The 20,696-nt window shown below is 42.3% G+C and overlaps 1 protein-coding gene across 1 annotated transcript; it reads right to left on the reverse strand.

The window, feature by feature from the left end:
* Positions 1-903: 903 nt before the first annotated feature.
* On the reverse strand, positions 904-20,158 carry SEC62 (SEC62 preprotein translocation factor). Its single transcript, XM_075418351.1, has 8 exons — positions 20,067-20,158; positions 11,784-11,892; positions 11,277-11,382; positions 8,415-8,625; positions 6,731-6,823; positions 4,155-4,215; positions 3,115-3,234; positions 904-2,482 (listed from the first exon to the last, which is right to left on the reverse strand). Exons 1-8 carry the CDS (start codon positions 20,100-20,102, stop codon positions 2,016-2,018), a joined length of 1,203 nt encoding a protein of 400 aa, XP_075274466.1. The 5' UTR covers positions 20,103-20,158; the 3' UTR covers positions 904-2,015.
* Positions 20,159-20,696: the final 538 nt, after the last annotated feature.

The raw sequence follows: 20,696 nt of genomic DNA on the forward strand, positions 1-20,696 counted from the left end.
CTTCTGGAGGATACGCATGCAAAAGGTCAGCTCCCCCTGGACTCGGCAGGAGTCTAGCCTAATGAACTGCAAGGGTGCCTTCAGTACAGAGAAGACTTCTGAAACTCTGCACGTGCGTGGTTAACAGCAAGTTACCAAGCAAGCTGCAGCACTCGCTCTTCAGGTCAGACATACCACGCGGTACCGCACCAACAAGCTGAAGACTCTTGCGCAGAAAGAAATGCAGCTCTGTCCGCAACACCGGACAGGAAGGTGTGAAACACAAGCACTAAGGCAACTAGCCTCTGTGTGAGCAGTGTCTTACACCAGCTGCTCAGCAAGGGAAGAGGCAGCTGTTGGTCAAGACCCTTCACAGTTATGTTACGCCCATCTCATAAGGTACTACAGACAGTGACAGGACTTCGTTAGCTACTTTAATCAGTGATAACACACAAGTGTCCAGAAGTCAGTCCATTCAGGTAATGGGCCCTTTAATTTTTTGCTCGATTAATAAAAAAGTGATCCAATTTATCTGTTCCCTTATGGAGTAAATATTGAGGAGATTTAAGCACTACCTCATATCCATGAATTGTTTATCAGCGCACCCCTTATGATTTACATATTTGCAAAGTCTGAAAAATTATTATCTTCATGCAAAATGCTGATGCTGGTGGGAAGGGGAAGCAATTTAGGATATGAAGAAAGTTCTCTAAGTCAGTTATTAGAACGTCAAGCTTACCCTTATCTTCTCTGAGTGGGTTCAGGAGACAATCAAGTCTATAGTTACTGTTGAAGTCATCTAGAGGAATGATGCTAAGTCTTAACTTCTCAAATGTGTGTTTTGTTAACCGAAACATACAGTACATCCTCCAACCATCCAGCAGAAAGAGATGCGCAAGAGAAATGGCACAGACTACTCCAAGATATTTATAAACAAATTATTAATGACCACTTCATATCAGCTTCGAGTTACCTACATTTCTGAACAGATGAACACTCTCCTGCCTCTTCAGTTTAAAAAGTATTCCAGTTCTAGAATATAGAAAGTTTTAACATTAAGGCATACATACAGCTATGTTGTTTGCTTTAATTTAATAAAGATCAATTTACTCAGATACATGGAATGTTGGCACAAAACTAAAGCTCTTGTGGAACAGCTACCAATCATACACAAATATTCTGTGAGGTCCTCTTGACTTGCATTTCTCCGATAGGTACACCACAAAATGGCTTCAATAATACAAACTGAATGCCGGATCAAATCTCTAAATAATAAGTAGCAGTTAAAGTAAATGGTTTGCTTTATTTGTAAATTATGTACAGAATACATTTTTTTTTTAATTATGATGGAGCAGGAGAAAAAAAACAGCCGTAATTTCCAAACGGTGCTGCTTCCTTCACCTGCTGGAGATGACATCTTTCTCTGAACCAGATGTACAAAACCAGTTTGGATTTCCTCAGTTGCTGGCACACAGTCTGGAGAAACACAGAACACTGCAGCCAAACGCAGCACTACCAGCTTTTTACATTTTCAGTAAATACTTCTGCTAAAACTAGTTTTCTTAGGAAAGTTTTCACAATCTTTTGAAAATAAAATCAAGAAAAATATCAAGAAAGCTGTGGGCTAAGAAGGGCTTCACTTAACTAGCTATCAAATGAGTATAACTAGGAATAATTTGGTCATTCAACTTTTACCTGTTTTACAAAAGCAAGTTTGAGAAGCTAAACTAATCGACCAGTTATGCAAGTACCAGAAAACTATGTTTTTCAGTATGTTTGAGGACGATCTGGGCAATCTATCAATCAATAGAAAACTTGTCAGATTGATAAAACTTCCGTAAATGGATATTAATGATTAACATAGTACCAAGTAATCAAGTTAATGGTTAAAAAAATGAAGGAACTAGATATAAAACTGTTTGGTAACACGTATATTTCAGCAAACAAAGACGCTACTGTATGGTCTATGTTTTGGTGATCAGCCAACAAAGAAAATCCAACCATTTGCACATACTTAGTCCCCAAACCACAGTGAGTTATGATTTTTCATGTGAAGGCCTACTTTCGGTATCTTCCTCCTCTTCCTCTTCACAATCCTCTTCATCTGTTTGCTGTTCCAGTTCCTCTTTTGTGATCATTTCAAAGTCGTTTCCATTTCCACTACTGTGCTGGGACCTGTCGTCTTCACGCCTGTCACTGTCAGTGTCTGAATGTCGCTCTCCTCCCGAGCCGTCTGTTCCCAAGTTCCTCGTTGCTTCTGTTTTCCCATCGTCGTCTTCCTTCTTCTCACTATCTGATTTCTCCTCACTGTCGTATTTTTGCTGCTTTTTGGATTCTGACTTTTCCTCTTTCTTTGAGTCTGCTTTTGGTCCTTTGTATTCGTGTGTGTACAGGGGCCTGAAGGAGTCAATGAATCCCACGTCTGCTGTAAGATTTGGCAAGAACCAGAAGTGATGCCTTCCTCCAGTGATGAGCCAGATGATAAGGAAGAGGATGCAGCGAGCTGTATGGAAAAGGAAAATGTTTGGTTTTATTATAAACATCCACACTGTACAACTATGGTGTAAGAAATATCCACTGCTAACACCCACCCCAAGCCAGGGGCAGGGGTGACCCTGGGGGAAAATCTCTCATTCTGCAACGGCAGCGTGGAATAATTTGTCCTTACCACGTCTCCCCCGCGCCACTAACCATGTATTTTATCTACGATTTAGCTCTTAATCCCCTCCGCGGAAGAAATGCAAGCCAAAGAAAGCTTTAAAATCCTGGTTACACCACTCTCACCACTGAATTTGTTCTTAGGTACAGCTCTTGGGTTTCTTTTGCCCATTTTTGGGTTGGTTTCTATTTTTTTTTTTTAAACAGAGGCAGTAAACCGATCTCGGCCATACAGGAAACACTGTACAGGAAACACGAGCAGGTGACACAAGTGTGTGCTCTCTTTCTTTCAGCGGCCCAACTCTGACGCCCAGTGGCCAGGAGCAAAATGCGCACAGGGAATCCGCCTGGCTACTGCTACCACCACCGCACTGGGCAGCGAGGCAGCCGCACCGCTCGGACCACGGTTAAGACGCAGGCCGTGCCTCGCCCTTTTAGACTTCACCTGCAGATAAACTGACGATGACCGACACTTACCAACGGCAAGAAGAAGAATACTGGCAACAAAACAGCCTGCGCCTACACTGAGGTAATAAACGCCAACACGCATTTCTGCTGGCCAGAGCGGGAACAGAGTTGCAGCTATAACGGCAATCACTACATAGAAAGATAAAAGAAGAAAAGCATGAGAAGCACAATTAGTTTCTCCTGGCACATGTATAAAGGTTCTAGGCTTACCATTTAGTCAAGGTACAGGCTTAGCATAGCATGAGCTACTGATATATTTCAGTACAGTATTTTAGGCCTTGACCGAAACCTGGTCTAGTGGCACTGCTCCTGTTTTCGTACTGGGCAGGCAGACACCACATCCAGCAACTCTAGGTCGCTGTGCTTAGTCAGCCAAGCAAAGAGGTCACCTCTGAGGAGAGGGCATGAGCAAAGATGTAAGCAGGGAGCTGCCTACAACCAGAGCAGCAGGACACAGGCACAGGGAGCTGGGTAGAGATCGTGGTGGCCCCAGGGGCTGGTCAAAGGCCTGAATGTGGCCCCAAGGGATGGATGGCATGGACTCTCAGGACAGGTGGCTCTCTCGGGGTGAGGAAGCTGGAAGGTACAGGTCAAGGGCATTAGGACAGCAGTACAACGATCTCTGAGCTCACTGACGTCAGTTCACATCAATTCTAATTTAGATTAAAAAAAATAAAATTAACTGATTTGGCTTATCCTACACAAATGCAAGTTCTAGGGTCAGAAAGGTATCACTCAGTTTAAAATAATTCCTTTAACATCTTTTACATTTTTATATAACCCACATTTGACTATTGGGCAACTTACTTGTTAGCTTAAAGCAACGGAAATAAACAGCTTGCAACCTTGTGCAAGTTCAGACATTTGCTAAGGCATGTTTCAGGTTGGTTTGTTTTAAACACATGCAGCCTCTCCATCCTGAGATCAAAATTCACATGATTGGTACCAAATCATGCTTAAACTGAAGGCAAACCTCCCCAGGGACAGAGAGGCCTGTTGACACTAGGCGTACATTCATGATGTGCTCACTAGTACCTGCTTGTACTTACCAAGTACAAGTCCCATGGCAAAAGTTTTAAAGTGAACAGGGTCATAGATCCACACATACACCTACAAAAGAAATAATCTGGTTTACACTTGAAAAAGCAGCTCTCTAATATATGATTTCATTTATTCCCTCATCCAAACGCTTACTGCCGTGCTATAATACTTGGTGCTGAACAAGTCCCTGCGGTCACTACCGTATCGGGGAGAGGAGCAGGGCAAGAGGTCGTGTACTGGGGGCAGGGCTATACTTGGAACAGGACTTGAAACGGGTTTCTGCCAGTGAAAAAGCTGCAAAAGGAGACAGGCATCCAAGGGGCTGGACACCTGCGCGCCCACGCCGCTGCCTCAGCTACGTGCTGGAGGCCGAAGGACACTGTGCTGCTGAGGCAGGACCCAGGGCAGAGCTGGGCAGGGCACAGGCTGTGCTGGAGCCTTCCAGCTGGGAGGGGAAGGAGCTTCGGTACTGCGTCAGAAACTGTGGGAATCTCAGGCTGGATCTCTCATACAATTGCTTCGCGAGAGAAGCTGTATCCAGAGTAACTTACAGGTGATGTAAAATCCTGGGGAAAACCATCAGACAGTAAAATCGATGGGGAAATGAAAGATTCAGAAATACCACTGAATCAAGGTTTGTTTTTATCTGTCTTTATTCATTAATGTTGTTCACCATGAAGCCAAAAAACTTTTGTAAAAAAATAAAGTTTCTCAGGTCCACCAAGAGTAAACAAAAAATATTTCTAGCTTTGAAGAGATTCCCTTAAGGTAAAAAAACCCAGACTGAACCTGTGGAACAAAGCAACCAGCTGAAATGCTCAACTCAGGTTAAGTCCCATTTGATGGCTCCAGGTAAGTATAATTGTACCCTCTGTGCCACAGCGCAGTTACCTAAACATCTACAGTTGCAACACTCCATACAAAATATTTGTGCGAGAACTGTGGATCCATTTGAATCAGACTTGCTCAGCCTTATTTGAAAAAACTTCTTGGTAAAGGGCCGGATTTTCTGAACTAGAAAAATAGGATTTTTTTTTTCTTACCAAACTGAACAGTTTGAATCTTGGCTATTAATTGTGAAAAGAAGCTGCTGATCGCTAGAAACCAGCAACCCTCATAGCAGACGAGCTGATATGAACTACCAGGAAGACATCTTAGAGGCAGTAATACAGTTTTTCAGTGTGATGCAACACGTATTCAATATTCTACTTCTCACAGGGTGTGGAATTTGACTGTGCGCAGGCGTAGCTCTGCTGCCAGTCAACTGTTCTGTGAGCCCAAACAAACCGAAGATCATGACTGGTGACTGGGCAGTAAGATAGTGTGTAACATCCAGTGTTTTTAAGTGCAAAATAATGAATGGAAAAAAACTGCTCTAATGTAAATACCCAAGGACTGGCTCCAAATTAGCTACTACTTAAAGAAAGTTCTTGGGAGTTGCAGTTCTTAAAAAATGTCAGCTCATTAATAAACAAAAAAGTAAACAACATTAAGACAAAAAGTAAATACTGTTGTACTGCAAACAGCGTTCTGCACCCTCACTTTGAGTGTGGCGTGCCATCCTGGTTACTCCACGTACAAGACAATGGAGAAGATCGGAGGCAGCTGTGACTCTACGCCAGCTGGGATGAAACAGAGCAAGGTGGGTTATAAAAGGACTGATCGAGAAGAGTAAAATAAAGATACTTCAAGGAAGCACATTTTCGGCACAAGTGATTTATTTACAGTGTTCACTGCCATGTATGTTTTATAACCAAAGCTATACAAGAATCTTAGGGCAGATTCCAGTACAGTGACACACAGCTTCAACACAGAGCACAGTATGACTCTGCTGAAGTGAAGACTTACCACTTCTACCAAATCTTAACAGCACAAATATGACTCTGTACTTTACAGAGCTGTTAAAGAATTCAATTATTTGTCTTCCAGGAAAGTACAGAGAAGTATTTAAGACCACAAGTTCAGTGGATGAGAACTCGGGAACGCCTAGGCATCACCCATCTGCCCAGATCACAAAGTCAGCCAGCCTCTGGATGGCAGGTAGTTTTGGTTTCCCCGCCAGTGACTGACCATCGTGTTCTAAAAGGCTTGTGTTTTGTTTAGAAATATTTCAGCATGGCAACGGCCAGTGGGTAACCAGGGTTGGAAGGGACCTCAGGCAGTCTCCAGGCCACCCTCCTGTTCAAAGCAGGGTCAGCTGCGGGGCCTGCCCAGGTTACTAGGGGCTTTACGCAATCCGGTCTCGAAAGCCTCTGAGGACAGAGGATGCAGCACCGCTGTGGGCAGCCTGCTCCAACACCCCCTTGCGCCCCGAGAACAAACATTTCACTTCATGGCCACCAACACGTAAACTACGGGCAATTAAGCCTTCTTTTAGATTTTTCTGAGTTACTGTCCTACATTTATCTCCCTCTAACCTCTTTGCAAATACCTAAAAATACGATGTGTCAGCATCAGCCATCACATGGCCATTCATTTTTCTTTCAACATGTCAAGACAGAGGCTGCAGAAATCCCGTAAATTAACCTATTATCTGAGAATAGTACATTGACACTAGAAGTTAGAAAGTACCCATAAATCTTACCTCATTTCCGTCCAAGAAAACCTGGTCTTCGTGTGGCTCAAGTTTAAACTTCCTCTTAGTTTCCTTTTTCTTGGGTGTTCCTGGTGTCTCATCCTGAGGATAAGCACAAATTATATTTATTAAAAAAAATAATAAAAAAGAAAGGGTTTTAATTTCTAGTATTTTAATACATTGAGTCTGATAACTTTTCACAAGCTTAAAAAAGAAGCGTGAACGTGAACTTAAGATGCTTTATTTCCTCCTGTTGTCATTTACTACCAACTGGGTACCTCAAAAATGAAAGAAAATAGAAAGGAAAGAGAAAATTTATTTTAGTTAGTGTCTAAGGACTAGACTATGACTTCAGGATTACATGACGTCTTCAAATGCATAGCGAAGCTCTGCTGATACTAACAGAAAGCCTGCACAAAGATCAAGAACACGGTACACCACAGTCACTAACTTCATTAGAATTCCTGGGCTCCTTGGTGCTGTATTTACCACACAGGCGTCCTTTCAGAAGCAGTTTCTGCCTGTTTATTCTCTACCCTCCTCAGTCTCTTTCTGCATCTTGCACTTCCTCTTCCCTGTCTCCTCCTTCCTTCTCTTTGCTTGAAATTAACTTTCTAATTTTCGCCCTGTGTTGTTCAAGTTACTACCCACTGGCTTATATAATCCACTAAAATATCAGTTCAATAATTAATGATTAGTTTAAAAATTAACATTACTTTTAATAATGTAACACTCCAGATGACAGGAACTTGGAGGAGTTCATAACTTCCATAACCAGCATTCTGAAGGACCTCAAGATTTATGTAATCTTACACTGACTTCTATGTTTAGACTGCCAGCAAGTTGGTTTTTTTCATAATTGTTTTATTAGCCATGTAGCTTTCTTGTGAGATCTAGACCTCTGTACATATGGACTCCACCTCTCACTAAATGTTTCATAATTTCACTCAGGAGCATCTGGAATAATTTTGAGCACTAGCCTGCTAACTCACACTGGATTCACACCACTGCATACAGAAGAAAAAACCACATCCCTTCATCAAGTTTCTCCTGCAGATTCCTAACATTTTAATTCAGGAATTCTGCTCTGCTAATAAAATAAATCAGGAATGAAAACATGAAAAAACATATGAAAACTTGTATAGTAATAGTTTGAACTTTAAAGAAAGTAAATCAGAAGTCTGTGAAAACAAGGCATTACACAGATCAGTAATAGAGCTGTCACACACAAAAACTACACTATCACAGAGCTGTTTACAAGCACCAAGTATCAAATATTACATTCCAAACATTCTTATTACCAAACACTGCAAAACTGTTTTTGTTTCACATGTGCAGCTGCACTGCTCGAGACGTTCGGTCATGTGCATCGCTCGATGCTCATGTACACTCGTACAGGGCATCACTGCCTGCGGCAGCTGAAGAGAAGTAGATTTTTATTAACTCAGTCCACATTAGAAGGTGATGAGGTACACAGAGGCCTCACTGAAGCCTTTTTTTTGGATCTACATCAAGATCAGAACAACTCTAAAGTTAAAAAAAAAAGCAGCGTATTTCGGAGATGAAAACAGGCAAAAACAGGTATGTCACATTTTTGAACAACCAACCATATTTTTAAGCCAATGTAATCTTAACCATCAGTTAATGTGTTCTCTGTTACAGGTTTGTCTCTTCTCTTACAGACAGCACTTACCTTCTTACACTCCTCTTTTTCACCATCCTTTTTCTTTTCCTTTTCTTTCTCCTTCTTAGTTTTTTCATCTTTGCCACTCTCCTTCTTGCTCTTTTTCTCCTCTTCCTTCCCACTCTCAGCCTTGCCTTTTTCCTTTTCTTTCTTTGTATCCTTGTCAGGTTTCATTTTCATCACTTTTAACGCTCGATGAAAGAACTGTTTTTTCAGGAGTCTTAAAATGAAAAAAGTTAAAAGACACATTTAAGTGTGGCTGCGATAATAATGTTTACACTCGATTATGTTATGAGATACCAGTCTAGATTATCTATCTAATATGAGTAGCACAACTGAAAGACTGAGGTGACCGTCGCCTGCTCTATTTACAACTAAATACACCAGACCTAATTATCCTGTGTCTCACCTCTTGCTTTGCTTTGTTTGTTCATCTGCTCAAAACTAGGTAAAACCCATACTTGCTGTGGCAGCATTTTGCCTAGATATAAATGAATACACAGACACAGTATGGAGGAAGTCATCAGGTCAATTTAATTATCATTCCCAATAATACAACTCCGTCTAATATCTATTTTCAAGTCCATGTCGATGTATTTCATAGCAAAAATAAGAAAGTGGACACATGGCTTATCAAGTTCCTTGGTAAGAGGTGTGTGATGAATAAAACCACCCCGTTGGAACTGGGTTACACACGCAAGCATTCCAATCACGTCAGCTACAAAGATACCTTATAGCAACTAGATATGGCCAGCGGGGCACCAGGAAGTAGTATTTAGTAGTCTTAAGGATGTCACCAACAAGTAAGGTCCTTGAAAGGACCATAGCCAAATTCAGAACAGGAAGAGCAGTAGCGAACACTGCTCTTCAGACTGAGAGGAAGCTGCAGGGTGTGAAATCCAAGCACCCATTCACACTGAAAAGCCCGGTCCTATGCTCCAAAACAATTTGATTTGTTCTTGGTTTCTTTCATCTCTTGCTGCAGACCAAATCCTTATGGTGCACTGCTTGCTAAATTGGGAAAACTCGCTAAAGAGAGAGAAGTCATTCTACTAATTAAACTCATGTGCATGCTGACTATCAAACAGTTGTGTCAGGTGTATCAAAAAGCCCCCCTTCCTTCAGACAACTGTTGACATGGATTCTCTTTCTAGCAACAGAAAATCACTTGTTTGGGAGAAACTACTTTTCTTCACAGCTAGAAGTTTAGGTGGCTCAGGTACCGAGCAGTGCACAGGGCAGGTCTGGCCTGCAGCACAGCTCTTCCACTTGCAGGAGCTACCTCTGTCTCTGATGGAATATAAAAAGATGGGACTGCGCCAGAGCTACTGCTCAGCGTGTGGAGCCACAGTACCAGTGCGGCCAACAGCCAGGTCCTGAGGCGAGACCGACCTTCACTTGAAGTCCAGACTGCTTGCTAATTCCTGACCTGTTAACCCTCTATAGATCTGCTGAACAAGGCATTATTGATGTAGCTTATTTGTGAACAAAACCCCTCAAAAGAAAACTTACTGAACTGAGATCAATATATAAGTGTACCAGGAGACCCTATGTACTGGAGCAGCATTACGAGTTCAGTTAGTAACTTGCTTTCAACATGTAACTGATCGATGCAGTTGACACAGGATGAAGGAGCAGGATCTGATATTTGTTTTTTTTGTTTGACAGGGCAGGTAAAACAAGCAATAGCCACACCAAGAAAGTTAAGGCACTTGTTTTTAATACGAAAAAGAGCCTAAGCAGCCTTTTATACTGAAGGGATTATTTCTGTGTTAGGATATTCTTCCATCCCTTCCAAAAGGCAAAGGAAGCAGGCAGTGCTAATGTTTAAAACTCTGAAAACGGCTTCAGTGACCAAAGGCGTCCTTAGCATTATTAGCAATATAGAAGTGAGCAAAAGAAACCAAACTGCAGACATGGCATGGTGCCAAATGGATCATCAGGGCACGAAATGATACTGGTGATAAAGATCAGTGCCAGAGAACAGAGGGCTGAACTCATGTTCTTTACACACTACACAAGCATTCCTTACACTGCTGGAGCTGAAGGACTTAACCAACTGTTATCTCATCCGATGCTTCAGTAACTGAAGAACAAACACGCAGACTCCTACCTTGGTCCAAAGACTCTGGAAGGGAAAACTTGTTTTTCTGCTTGCATTAAAATAATGCTTTTTTCTAAACTTTTTTGAAGAAATCAGCAAAAGTATTAAAGTTCAAACACAGGATCAGCCCTGCCTCGGCCCTGGAACTGGAGGAAGAATCTCACCTTGCTGGATGGCTATCTAAAAGAAGCTAGAAAAAAAGACTAAATATAAGCCATATTCTTCATTTCTAAGTAACTTTCGCAGAGCTGTACAAATATAGGCAGTCCCCTCAACCCTATGCATCTGCCCCAAATGAGATATAGTCAGAATATGCCATTCATCTAAACAAAACACCCAGAGCACACTAAGCAGCAGAGAAATACCACTGAGAGGCATAAACTCAACCTCCAAGTCCAGCTTCTGCCACGATGGCAGACTACGTCCATGGGAAGGAGATGTTTGAGAGCTCTGAACCTACCAACCTGAAATAACTACAAAATTTAGGAAAATTGTTTTGTTCATCGTGCTGCCCCAAGCAGCATAATGAAAGCATGAGAGAGTTTTGAGAAGAAAGGTGATGAAACTACATTGTTTCAATTTCTCGTGTTACACCCTCTAACTCAGTAATAAAAATGAAATTATTACTTTTACATACAACCACAAGTGTTTTAGAATGCAGGAAGTTCTTTTATCAAAGGAGCCCAAGTGAAATTCGTTCCTAAATATCTAAGGCATCCTGACAACTACTCTCATTAATAAAAATGATGAATGAGGCTAGGTCATACCTGTTGCAATAATCAACTACAGACTCTCGGGTTGTAAATAAAGCCTCTTCTCCTTTCTTTGCCTTGGCCCATTTAGAATCCAGGAGGCAATCCACAGCTTTTGAGGCTAGAGGGAAAAATGGAATTAAAAAATGCTTTAAAATTAATGACATTGATTTTAACATTTAGTCTATATTCCTTGAACCAAACCAACCAGTCAGTCAGTTCTGGTGATGTTCCACATCGTCTCAATCTTTAAAGTAAGACTAGCCACTATTCTGAAATACATCACTTGCTGTGATTTAAAGGTGTGTAGTTGTCCAGAAAGAAAAGTTTATTGTGTTTACTTCAAGCTGATAAGATTAATTTTATGGCTATCTAATACCTAGATAAGTTTTCAAAACCAAACTGTAAGATCAGTAGTTATTAGAAAAAGCACTAATAATAAAACAAAAACAGTCCCCCTGCCTCCCCCAAGTACAACGTTAGAAAAAGAAAGTTTCATTCTCTGCTTAAAAGCAACCCTACCGATAAAATAATCAACTCGGTGGCCCATCATGTTGGTGGATTTTGTCGGACAGTTGAAACGTAAGTATTTAGCAACAGCCTTCTCCTCCTTGAATGGCTCACCAACCTCCTACAACAGTAAAAGTGCAAAATTAATACAGTTTTAAACACATGGGAAAATTACTCATTTGGGCTTAAAAATCAGATATTGCAAAGTTCTCATTATTTTATGGCAATAAAGAACAAACAAAAATGTAAAAAGGTGTAAAAATAGGTCAAGTCATTTTTCCCCATAACCTTCTGTTTACATACAGCAAAAAAGCAGGAATTCTGAAGTTAGATGATCCGAAGGTAATGACTATAAACTTGTTTAACAGCTCTGCAAAAAAAGAGCACACTACAGGAGGAACCAAGAGGAGAGGATTGGGCACACGGAAAGCTGCTCAAGACATACAAGCTTGGATGGAAACAGCTGTGGAGCTTGGAGCAAAGAAAAACAACAGTGAGGAACAAGCACATATGGAATGACAGCAACGCAGGCATGTTGTCAGAATACAAAGCAGTCTGGATTTCACGTGAAAGAGGAGAAAACCATATTGAAAAGAAGTGGAAAGATTTGGCTAGACAATTTCAGCACCACTGCACAACTACAAAATGACTCAGACTTCAGAGTACCACTGAGACCCTCCCAGTCTAGAGACTAGGAACATCAGCATGAAGCACAGCAGGATGAGGTACACAAACGTTGAAACAGCTGTTTTACAAAAAAAAGCAGCCCTTAGTCTGCACACATTCATAAATTCTGTACATTTACCAACTTTCAGGGAGGTAGCAGCATTCGAAGATTTCCAAAACAGAACGATGGAGATGGGCATTTTTCATTATGTAAAATTAAGACCTAATATTTGTAAGCCGGAAAGGAAGACCTTTCTAATGTTCCTCCTTCACAAAAACACATCTGAAACAAACATTTGGCTTATTACACCGACTCATGCAAACTTCCTCAAAATCCCTTTCTGTGAGAGTGCTTAGAATCAGTAAGGCTTAATTCTCCAAATCCCCCGGGCCGTGGTAGATCAGCAACAGGGAAACCCTAGGACAACTTTTCAGACTGGCAGTACTGTTTCTGTACCTATCCTTCTCATGCTGGCCAAAGAAACAGATTCTAGAAGCCACAAAACAGACTGATGCTTTACAGGAATATATAGAATTTAAAGATTTTATTTACAGACATGTTTTTAAAGGTCAATAATCACACACTACCTCCACTACCGCTTTTAAGATGTATAACCATAGTATCACAAGAAGCACGTTAAGCAGAAATGCGAGGTCAAATAGATGTTGTTACACCAGAATACAAACTTCAGATGGCGAGAGCTGTTAATTTTCAACAGTTTGCACAGCTAACTTTCAAAATCAACTGGTTAATAAATTATCCTTCCAGATGAGACTGTTGCTTTTCCTACTTGAGGACAATTTTAAGGAGAATAATAGAGACATAAGATATCCAAATTACCAAAAGCACTCCATAGTTCGTCAGTTTTGAGATTATTGACATTTTTTAAAGCCTATTTATATGTGTGCAGAAATACGCCCTCATACTCAACCAGTCAGACAGTTTTACAAACATGTGCCTAAATTCAGCCATGTGATCTCAGCAGTCCTCACATAGGTTAAATTCGCTCTTTCTCCATGTTCAATCTTCCCCCCACCCACAATTTTAAAAATCTGTATGAAATATCAGATAACTCATGGAAAACTGTTCACTAACTGGCAGTGCAAGTATGCACATAATTTATATGCCGTGCTGTGATGTCCCCTTATATGGTACAGTTGTACCAGTAATTGTAAATCACTGATGCTACTACCAAGTTTGGTACCAAAACAGATTTGGTTTAATAGCAACAAAATGAGTTACAAAGCATTTAAAGAAAATGAATGAGCGTGTACCATCGTTACCATATGGCACACACACTAAGGTACCATGGAGACTGACGACTACAGGCAGCAATTGTTTCAAAAGAATGCTTTTCTGGTATTTCTTACCAGAAAATTAAACTTCGAACAATTCACAGGGCAAACATTCTTCTTCACAGCACAGACAGCAAAACAGTCAGAGAAGCTACAGATATCACATCAATGTTAATTCCTCTGCTAGGATATTTTTTTCTTCCTCAAATATTTATGATTCTGCTAGGTCATGTGATGAGCTATACAGGCAGTGGCTGGCACCAGGAGAATTTTTTTTTTGATTGCTTCTTACTATCTATTGCTTTGTCCTTTTCTGTGGGATGGTTTCGTAACACCCCAAACAAAAGAGCTTCCCTGTGAGAGAGTGCCACAGTTTAACTGAGCTCATTCCAAGAAACTTTCCCCTGCAATTTGTTCCCCATTTTTCACCCTATTTTCATCCCTTTATTTGCAGAGCCAGGCTTCTGTTAAAATATTAAAACAGATCATTGACAGAAAACGGTATTAAATTTCATGATAAAATTAAATCAATAAATGCACTGAGAATTTCAGTATCTTAAGCACAACTTTTTAAACACGCAGTTTTACCAATCTTTATGTTCAGTTGTAAAAATAGTGAAGACCCAGGCATTTCAAATGAATCCAGGGGTAGTTCTCAATAAATTACAAAGCTTTGAAACAGATGACACAGCCTTCAAAAGCATACGAAAACTTCCTGGTATTTCAAGTTTGCTTTTACAGGAGATAGGCAGAAAGATTTAAGAAACATTTCAGGCAATATATTTCTGGAATGTTGTAAAATGTCTTCTTAATTCAAATTCTATGATTAAACTGTTTTCAATTAATAAAAAAAATAGGACAGTTTCAAGCTTCCAAGTACTTTTGTTCTACACTTTGGTTTAGACCCTTGCATCTGCTTTGATATTAAATATCGAAAAATGCATGTTGTCACTAAACAGCAAGTAAAATTTAGAGATTTATGATCCCTGATAATTTACAAACTCTGGAAGAATGCCTTTAAAAATAAAATCAAACCCAATTTCGTATTTATCTAGACAAAAGAACTCCATCTACAGGGAGACAGGAAAAGCAGTGCTTAGCCTACCTATTTACTAGAAATGCACTTAAATTTTACAATTTTTAAGAATAATTCTCAAGCATTCCTATCACAATTCTCTCCTATACGAATTCATAAAACAACGTTGACATTTTCAAACCCAGGGGCCTTCCAGACCCACTGAAGTGAACGGAAAACCCTAATCAAATTATTTTTTTACCATTATCTCCCAAATCAAAGTATAACACAGTACATTCTGAACTTCCTTCAGTATGCTGATGTAGTTCCCAGTTAATTCAGCCTGCCACTGGGACTGCAGCAGACAAGAGGCCTGTACACATTAAAATAAAAACATCTGAACTGAGATATTAAAACCAGTGTGCCCATGAGCTTTCTTCTCCCTCTCATCTCTACCTAAGTACAACTTATTCAGGTTCTTCTACTCCTGGAACCCTTCAACTGATGTCAAAAGGCCAGAGTATATTTTTCGTGGTTTGAAATTTCACTCCTTTTTTCCCCCTTTTGCATGACAGTTGCGAGGACAGAGGCATGACAAGGTAGGATTATTTCCTTCCACAACACTGTAATGTAAACAAGGTTTCTGGAAAATCAGAATAGAGTAAATTATGACTGTCACTAGCAAGTTATTTCACGTGCAGACAAATGCATTACAAGAATTTACGCTCCTCTGTTTTAAAGGGGTCTTAAAAATTCTTTGATTTCAATAAAATGAATATCTAGTTTATTTCTTTGCTCCTACATCTGAGAACTCAGATTTTCAGAACACCGTTCCTCACAGAAGACTTCTGAAGCCTAATAGTTCATACAGTTTTCAGCTAAGAAACACAAGAAATTCAGGCACCTTTGTCACCTGCAGGCTGTTTTTCAAGCTGAGAGGCTACGTCAAAAATAACAGTGTGTCCACTCATGTTCTATCCCTCATATTGTAAGGACACTACAACTGTATTAGTGTTACCTTCTCTGAAGATGCTCTGAGCACATCAAAGCTTGGGCTGCATCGCAAGCTTATCTTTCCCCTCCCCTGCTGACTCTCAGGACCTTAGACTAGAAGATGTTCTGTGGCAGGGGAGTGGGTATTCCTCATCCATTCTGCTGACACATTTATACTTGGCCTAAAATGAACCAGGGTGCAGCAGGACAGAGAAAAAGCACACAAATCAGCATGATTCCATAGATCACTGGGTAAGGGTGGGTAGGTGGGAAACAAACACGTTAGGGTCCTAGGACATGCTCTCAGGACTCCATTTGTGTTTTCTTCGGTGACCAACAAGCACAAAATTGTCTAACTCTTGCACTGATGACCAGTACGTGGATGGTCCGAGGTCTCTTAAAATAAACTGTGGCAGAGCCACGCAGCAAAGCCAGCTCTTCTGGATTACTGTGGCTCTGTGCTAGCCACAAGACATTACCTTTTCTTCACAGAAAAAAGATTAACAGATTTTTTTTGTCCTACACATATCCTATAAAAACAGAAGTATTTGTTCTCTTCCTTCTTTCTTTGCAGCCACCACTAATTTTTTTGAGCAAAAGCTGTAAACATACAGTGTTCTAAAACACACGCCAAAGGAGCAATGTACAGTATTTTGAAACACGGCAGCTTCAGTCTTCTTCTAACCCCAGGCCAGTTGCTTCGACTTTTTCCCTTCCCACCTCCAAAAACGTAACTCAGATTTTCGAAAGACAGCAATTCTTGTTTTAATGACAAGTCGGGCTGCTACTTTTAATTCCTTTTTTTTTTCTTTTTTCAGTTTTTTTCCCCCTCTCAATCTTTGTTTCTTCCTCCTCTGTCACCTGATACCACTCACTTTTGACAAAGTTATTTAGCCATTCTCCTTTGTTATCATTCCCCTCAGCTTTACTAGAATTTATGAGAAAATAAACACAAATGGACAAGCTAGATTAAAATCTGCGTTACTGGAAAACCATTGCATTGTCATTTCGGAAGATCCTTCCTATACTCATTCACAAACAACTGTAGCACAGGAAGCAGCAATGCAGCTGTTCACATTTTCCTTCCAGCAGAAGACACGACAGAACTATGGGCTACAACAGTTAATACTGATTAGTAGATGTCCTCCATCAGGAGAACCTCAAAGCTTGAATCCAGTGATTCAAGAGAAAAAAAAAAGTCAATAAGGAAGTTACATACCATTAATGGTGTGTACACGGCATTGATGCCACCTCAGCCATCAATTTGCAGCGAGACATTTGCCTGAACACTGCTCAAGAACTCTCTTCTCTATTTGTAAGAGCAGTATTGATATGCATTAGCATCTCTAGAGTAGAGGACGCAGCACTGAGGTGCTCTGCAAGTGCTGTTAATCGCAACACAAAGATAAACAAGACTTCACATGGGCAGAATAACACCGGGCACAATGGAACCTGGCCAATGTAATTAAAACTTAATGCCTACTTAACAGTCGAATTGCAGCCCTGCCACCAAAGTGCCACGTGTTACCCAGCTGAATGCCTGTCAAAGTAACCAACTCCGAAGACTTTGTGCTTAAGTGAGTATTTCAGGATACCTATGGAACCGTATTTTTTTCCCCAAGAAACGAAATAGCTTTCATCAGGTTGCTGGAGTAACAGGCATTCAAAGACATCTCCCATCTTTTGAGATGCATCCGACTAAAGAAAGAATATTAAACTAGCCATTAGACAATACATGTTGTTTTTCTTTTAATAAGTCCTTTATACATGGCAATCATTCTTGATTTCAGAATTTGAATCATGTGGGAGCCCACTGGCTCGAGCAATCTGCATCCCACAGAATGGTAGGGGTTGGAAGGGACCTCTGTGGGTCATCTAGTCCAAATGATCCACAGACCAGTCTCTTTTCACTACTGCATGTCTGAAGTAATCTCCATGTTAATTACAGTTAAATTACCACCAGGAATGACACTTTGAAAACTTTACCTCTAAAATGTCTTTATTCAAACTTTCGAAGTTAGGATTTCTGCAGCTTCCGTAACTTTCAGCTTGTTAGCAGAGCTATGCAAGACAGATTGGGCAATGTATCTTTTCATGAAGATGCATTCTATAAAACAGATCCTTCCTGTTACCACCTCCAATGGAAAACACAGAAAGCAGACTTGACAGAACTGTGAACTACTGTATTGAGACTTTTTTCAGGTCTCATCTCATGGGCAGCTAGCAGACCTAACTACCAGGATTCCAATCTTGATGGCAGACTCAAAAATCCTATAAAAATTATTCAGAACCTGAGTTCTGCACATGTAGTATTTGTAATTGAACTCTATTACCTCAGCCTCTTCCACAGCTAAATACACCGTCTCCTCTTCAGAGCCTTACTTTTGTCAAGAAATAGAGCTCTGCTTCATGACGATGGAGTATTCAAATGCCACAGTTGCATACACTATGATAAACAGTCTCTGTTAAGGGGTACACATCACCCTAAAATAAGTACACACTTCTAAAGCACTTGAAACACCTACAGATAAAAACCCCAGACTCCACTTTAAAAGAAGAAACTTGCAGCATTATCCTGAAACGTGATAATCATACTGTAACTATGCCAATAAAGTTCAAAAAGCTTAAAGTACCCCAAAACCAACTACCAAGAAAAATACATGTTGTTTTATCCACTGACCAGTGAAGAACACCCTTTGGGCATTCAACAGTATTCTTTGTTCGCTGTCTTGTCTTCCCATTGTTGTTGACACACACTGGGAAACTACTAAGATGCAAGGCACATTTATCTGCATAATTCTATCACAAATTTAGGCCACAATCTTAAACCTTAAGTGTTAACACCCAGACATCGATTTCATTACTAACAATCCAGGAAATGCTTTTACTGCTAACAGGCTTGAAATTATACGTGTGCTTAAGTGCTTGCAAGACCACAGCCTTGGGTATTGCACAAAACATTAAGTTACATTTAATTTGATTTTGATGGATGCTTTATTGAGCTGTTACCATCCTTGCTAAGGGACAGTCTATGACGATTATGAAGAGAGAATAATTCTGTAATGTTTTACAATAACTAATTGAATGCCGTGATTGATAAGGCTTGCTTAACGAGATTTTGATTAATCACTCTTTGCATTTCTCCCCTCCCCCAGTAATCAGAATTAAAGGTAAAAAAGGAATCAACACAAGTACAGACACATCATGTTCTTGTGGGAAGGGAAAGTGGGCTGGGACAGGAAAGGAAGGGAAAGGAGAGAGGGCAACCAAGCAGAAAGATGACGTACATTGTTGAACGGCTCCATGATTTCTGTCATGAGTATTATCACCATTTAACAGCAGAGCAATAAATCAAAAACCAAACACTATTTAGGCTTAGGGTTAGTAATACCTAACAGTAGCAGGCATTATAATATCTGATGCTGTAACTACGCCCAAAACATGCACTAAAAACCTCTGTAAAAACTCAGTGTTATGTACTGAGGAGTCCAGACTTCCAGGTAAGTGAGCACACCTAAGCAGTCCTCACTTCGCCTTTAAGTGACACCACACAATTATCACTACATTTTAACGTGATCTCAAAGCTGATCGGGTCTATTTTTAGACGCGGCTGTTTGTTTACGTTGTCTAAAAACAAATTTCCTTTCCTCACGGCATCATTTCCTGGTTGGGTCACGTTTGTTTTCGAGGCACCGATACCATGGGTCCCATGCCTTTGGCTTACGAGCCGCTGGAACCGACGCGCCGGGCGTCAGCTCCGCCTCGCCTGGGTATTCTGAGGGTTGATTTACCCCCTAAGCTACCGCCCGACAGCGGTACGGGGCGAGACCCTGAGCACAACGCTGCCGTTAAACGCAGGCAGCGGCTGGAAGCCTCCCCCTCCGCTGCCGAGGGAGCGGCCCCCGCGAGGGCAGAGCCGCCGGGCCCTGGCACAGGCGGGAGGCCGCGGCCGCGCTGCCCCACCGGCCGCCCCTCAGTCCCCGAGAGCGCTCCCCCCTGCGCTCCCCCGCCGCGGGCTCCAACCTGCACCAGTACTGACGAGTTTGCTAGAAAATTCTGAGGAAAACCCGTCCCCCCCGGTGCCAGCCCGGGTTCTACCGAGGCGACGGCGCTTCCCTCACCGCCGCCCCCTCGCAACGGCACGGCGTCGGGGCGGGGAGACCGCGGAGCCGCGGGGGAAGCCCCTCCGAGGGGCGGCCGGGCCGCCCGGCGCAGCCCGCCCAGAGAACGGGGGAGAGGGAGCTGCCGTCCGGCGAGGGGGAGCGGGCCGGGGAGGGAGGGAGGGGGAGCGGGCCGGGGAGGGAGGGAGGGAGAGCCTGGGCTACCTGGATCCGCTTCCTGTGCCTCCGTCGCTCCGCCATGTTGTCCCCGTCTGCTCCGCCTGTGACGTGGGCCGGGGGGGGCGGTGGCGGCCTCGCGAGAGGCGGCGGGAGGGGCGGGAAGGCCGCGCCCCCCCCCATCCCCTCAGCCCGCCCCGGCCGCGCGCCGCGCCTCAGGCGCCTCGCGTCAGGCTGCGGGGCGGGCGCTGAGGGGGAGGCGCCGGCCGCATCGCGGGGCAGCCCCGCTTCGAAGGCAGCGCCGCTCGCGCTGTCGGGTTAGGGAGAACCTCCCCGCCGGGCAGAGGCAGCCGCCTTGCCCGGGCTTCGGCCAGCGGTGCGCGGGCCCCGGCGGCCCAAGTCCGTCTCCCAGATGGGTGCGAGGCCTCTCGCCGCCTGGTTCCCCCACGGCGGGGCCTACCGCAGGCTCGGAGGGGCCCTCGGTGTCTGAGGAGCCAGCCCGTCCTGCTGGAATAAAGGTGCTCCACCTCTTCGGCAGTAAAAATAACTTATGTTTGGTTTTGATACTCCTAAACAGGCCATTAGGCCTTAAAGGCACTCGATACCACAGGCCTTTGTTAGTTGTTCCCTATTCAGACACGCTCTGGTTGCTCTCACACACTAAGAATTAGGTTTAGA

Source organism: Opisthocomus hoazin, chromosome 4, assembly GCF_030867145.1.
Source record: "Opisthocomus hoazin isolate bOpiHoa1 chromosome 4, bOpiHoa1.hap1, whole genome shotgun sequence".
Taxonomy (NCBI): Eukaryota; Metazoa; Chordata; class Aves; order Opisthocomiformes; family Opisthocomidae; genus Opisthocomus; species Opisthocomus hoazin.

Coding starts and splice junctions, on each gene's coding strand:
- SEC62 (XM_075418351.1), bottom strand. CDS start 20,102: ATGGCGGAGCGACGGAGGCACAGGAAGCGGATCCAG. Junction 11,383..11,783: donor CCGAGTTGATTATTTTATCG/GTAGGGTTGCTT, acceptor TTTTCCCTCTAG/CCTCAAAAGCTGTGGATTGC. Junction 8,626..11,276: donor GTAGTTGATTATTGCAACAG/GTATGACCTAGC, acceptor TTTCATTTTAAG/ACTCCTGAAAAAACAGTTCT.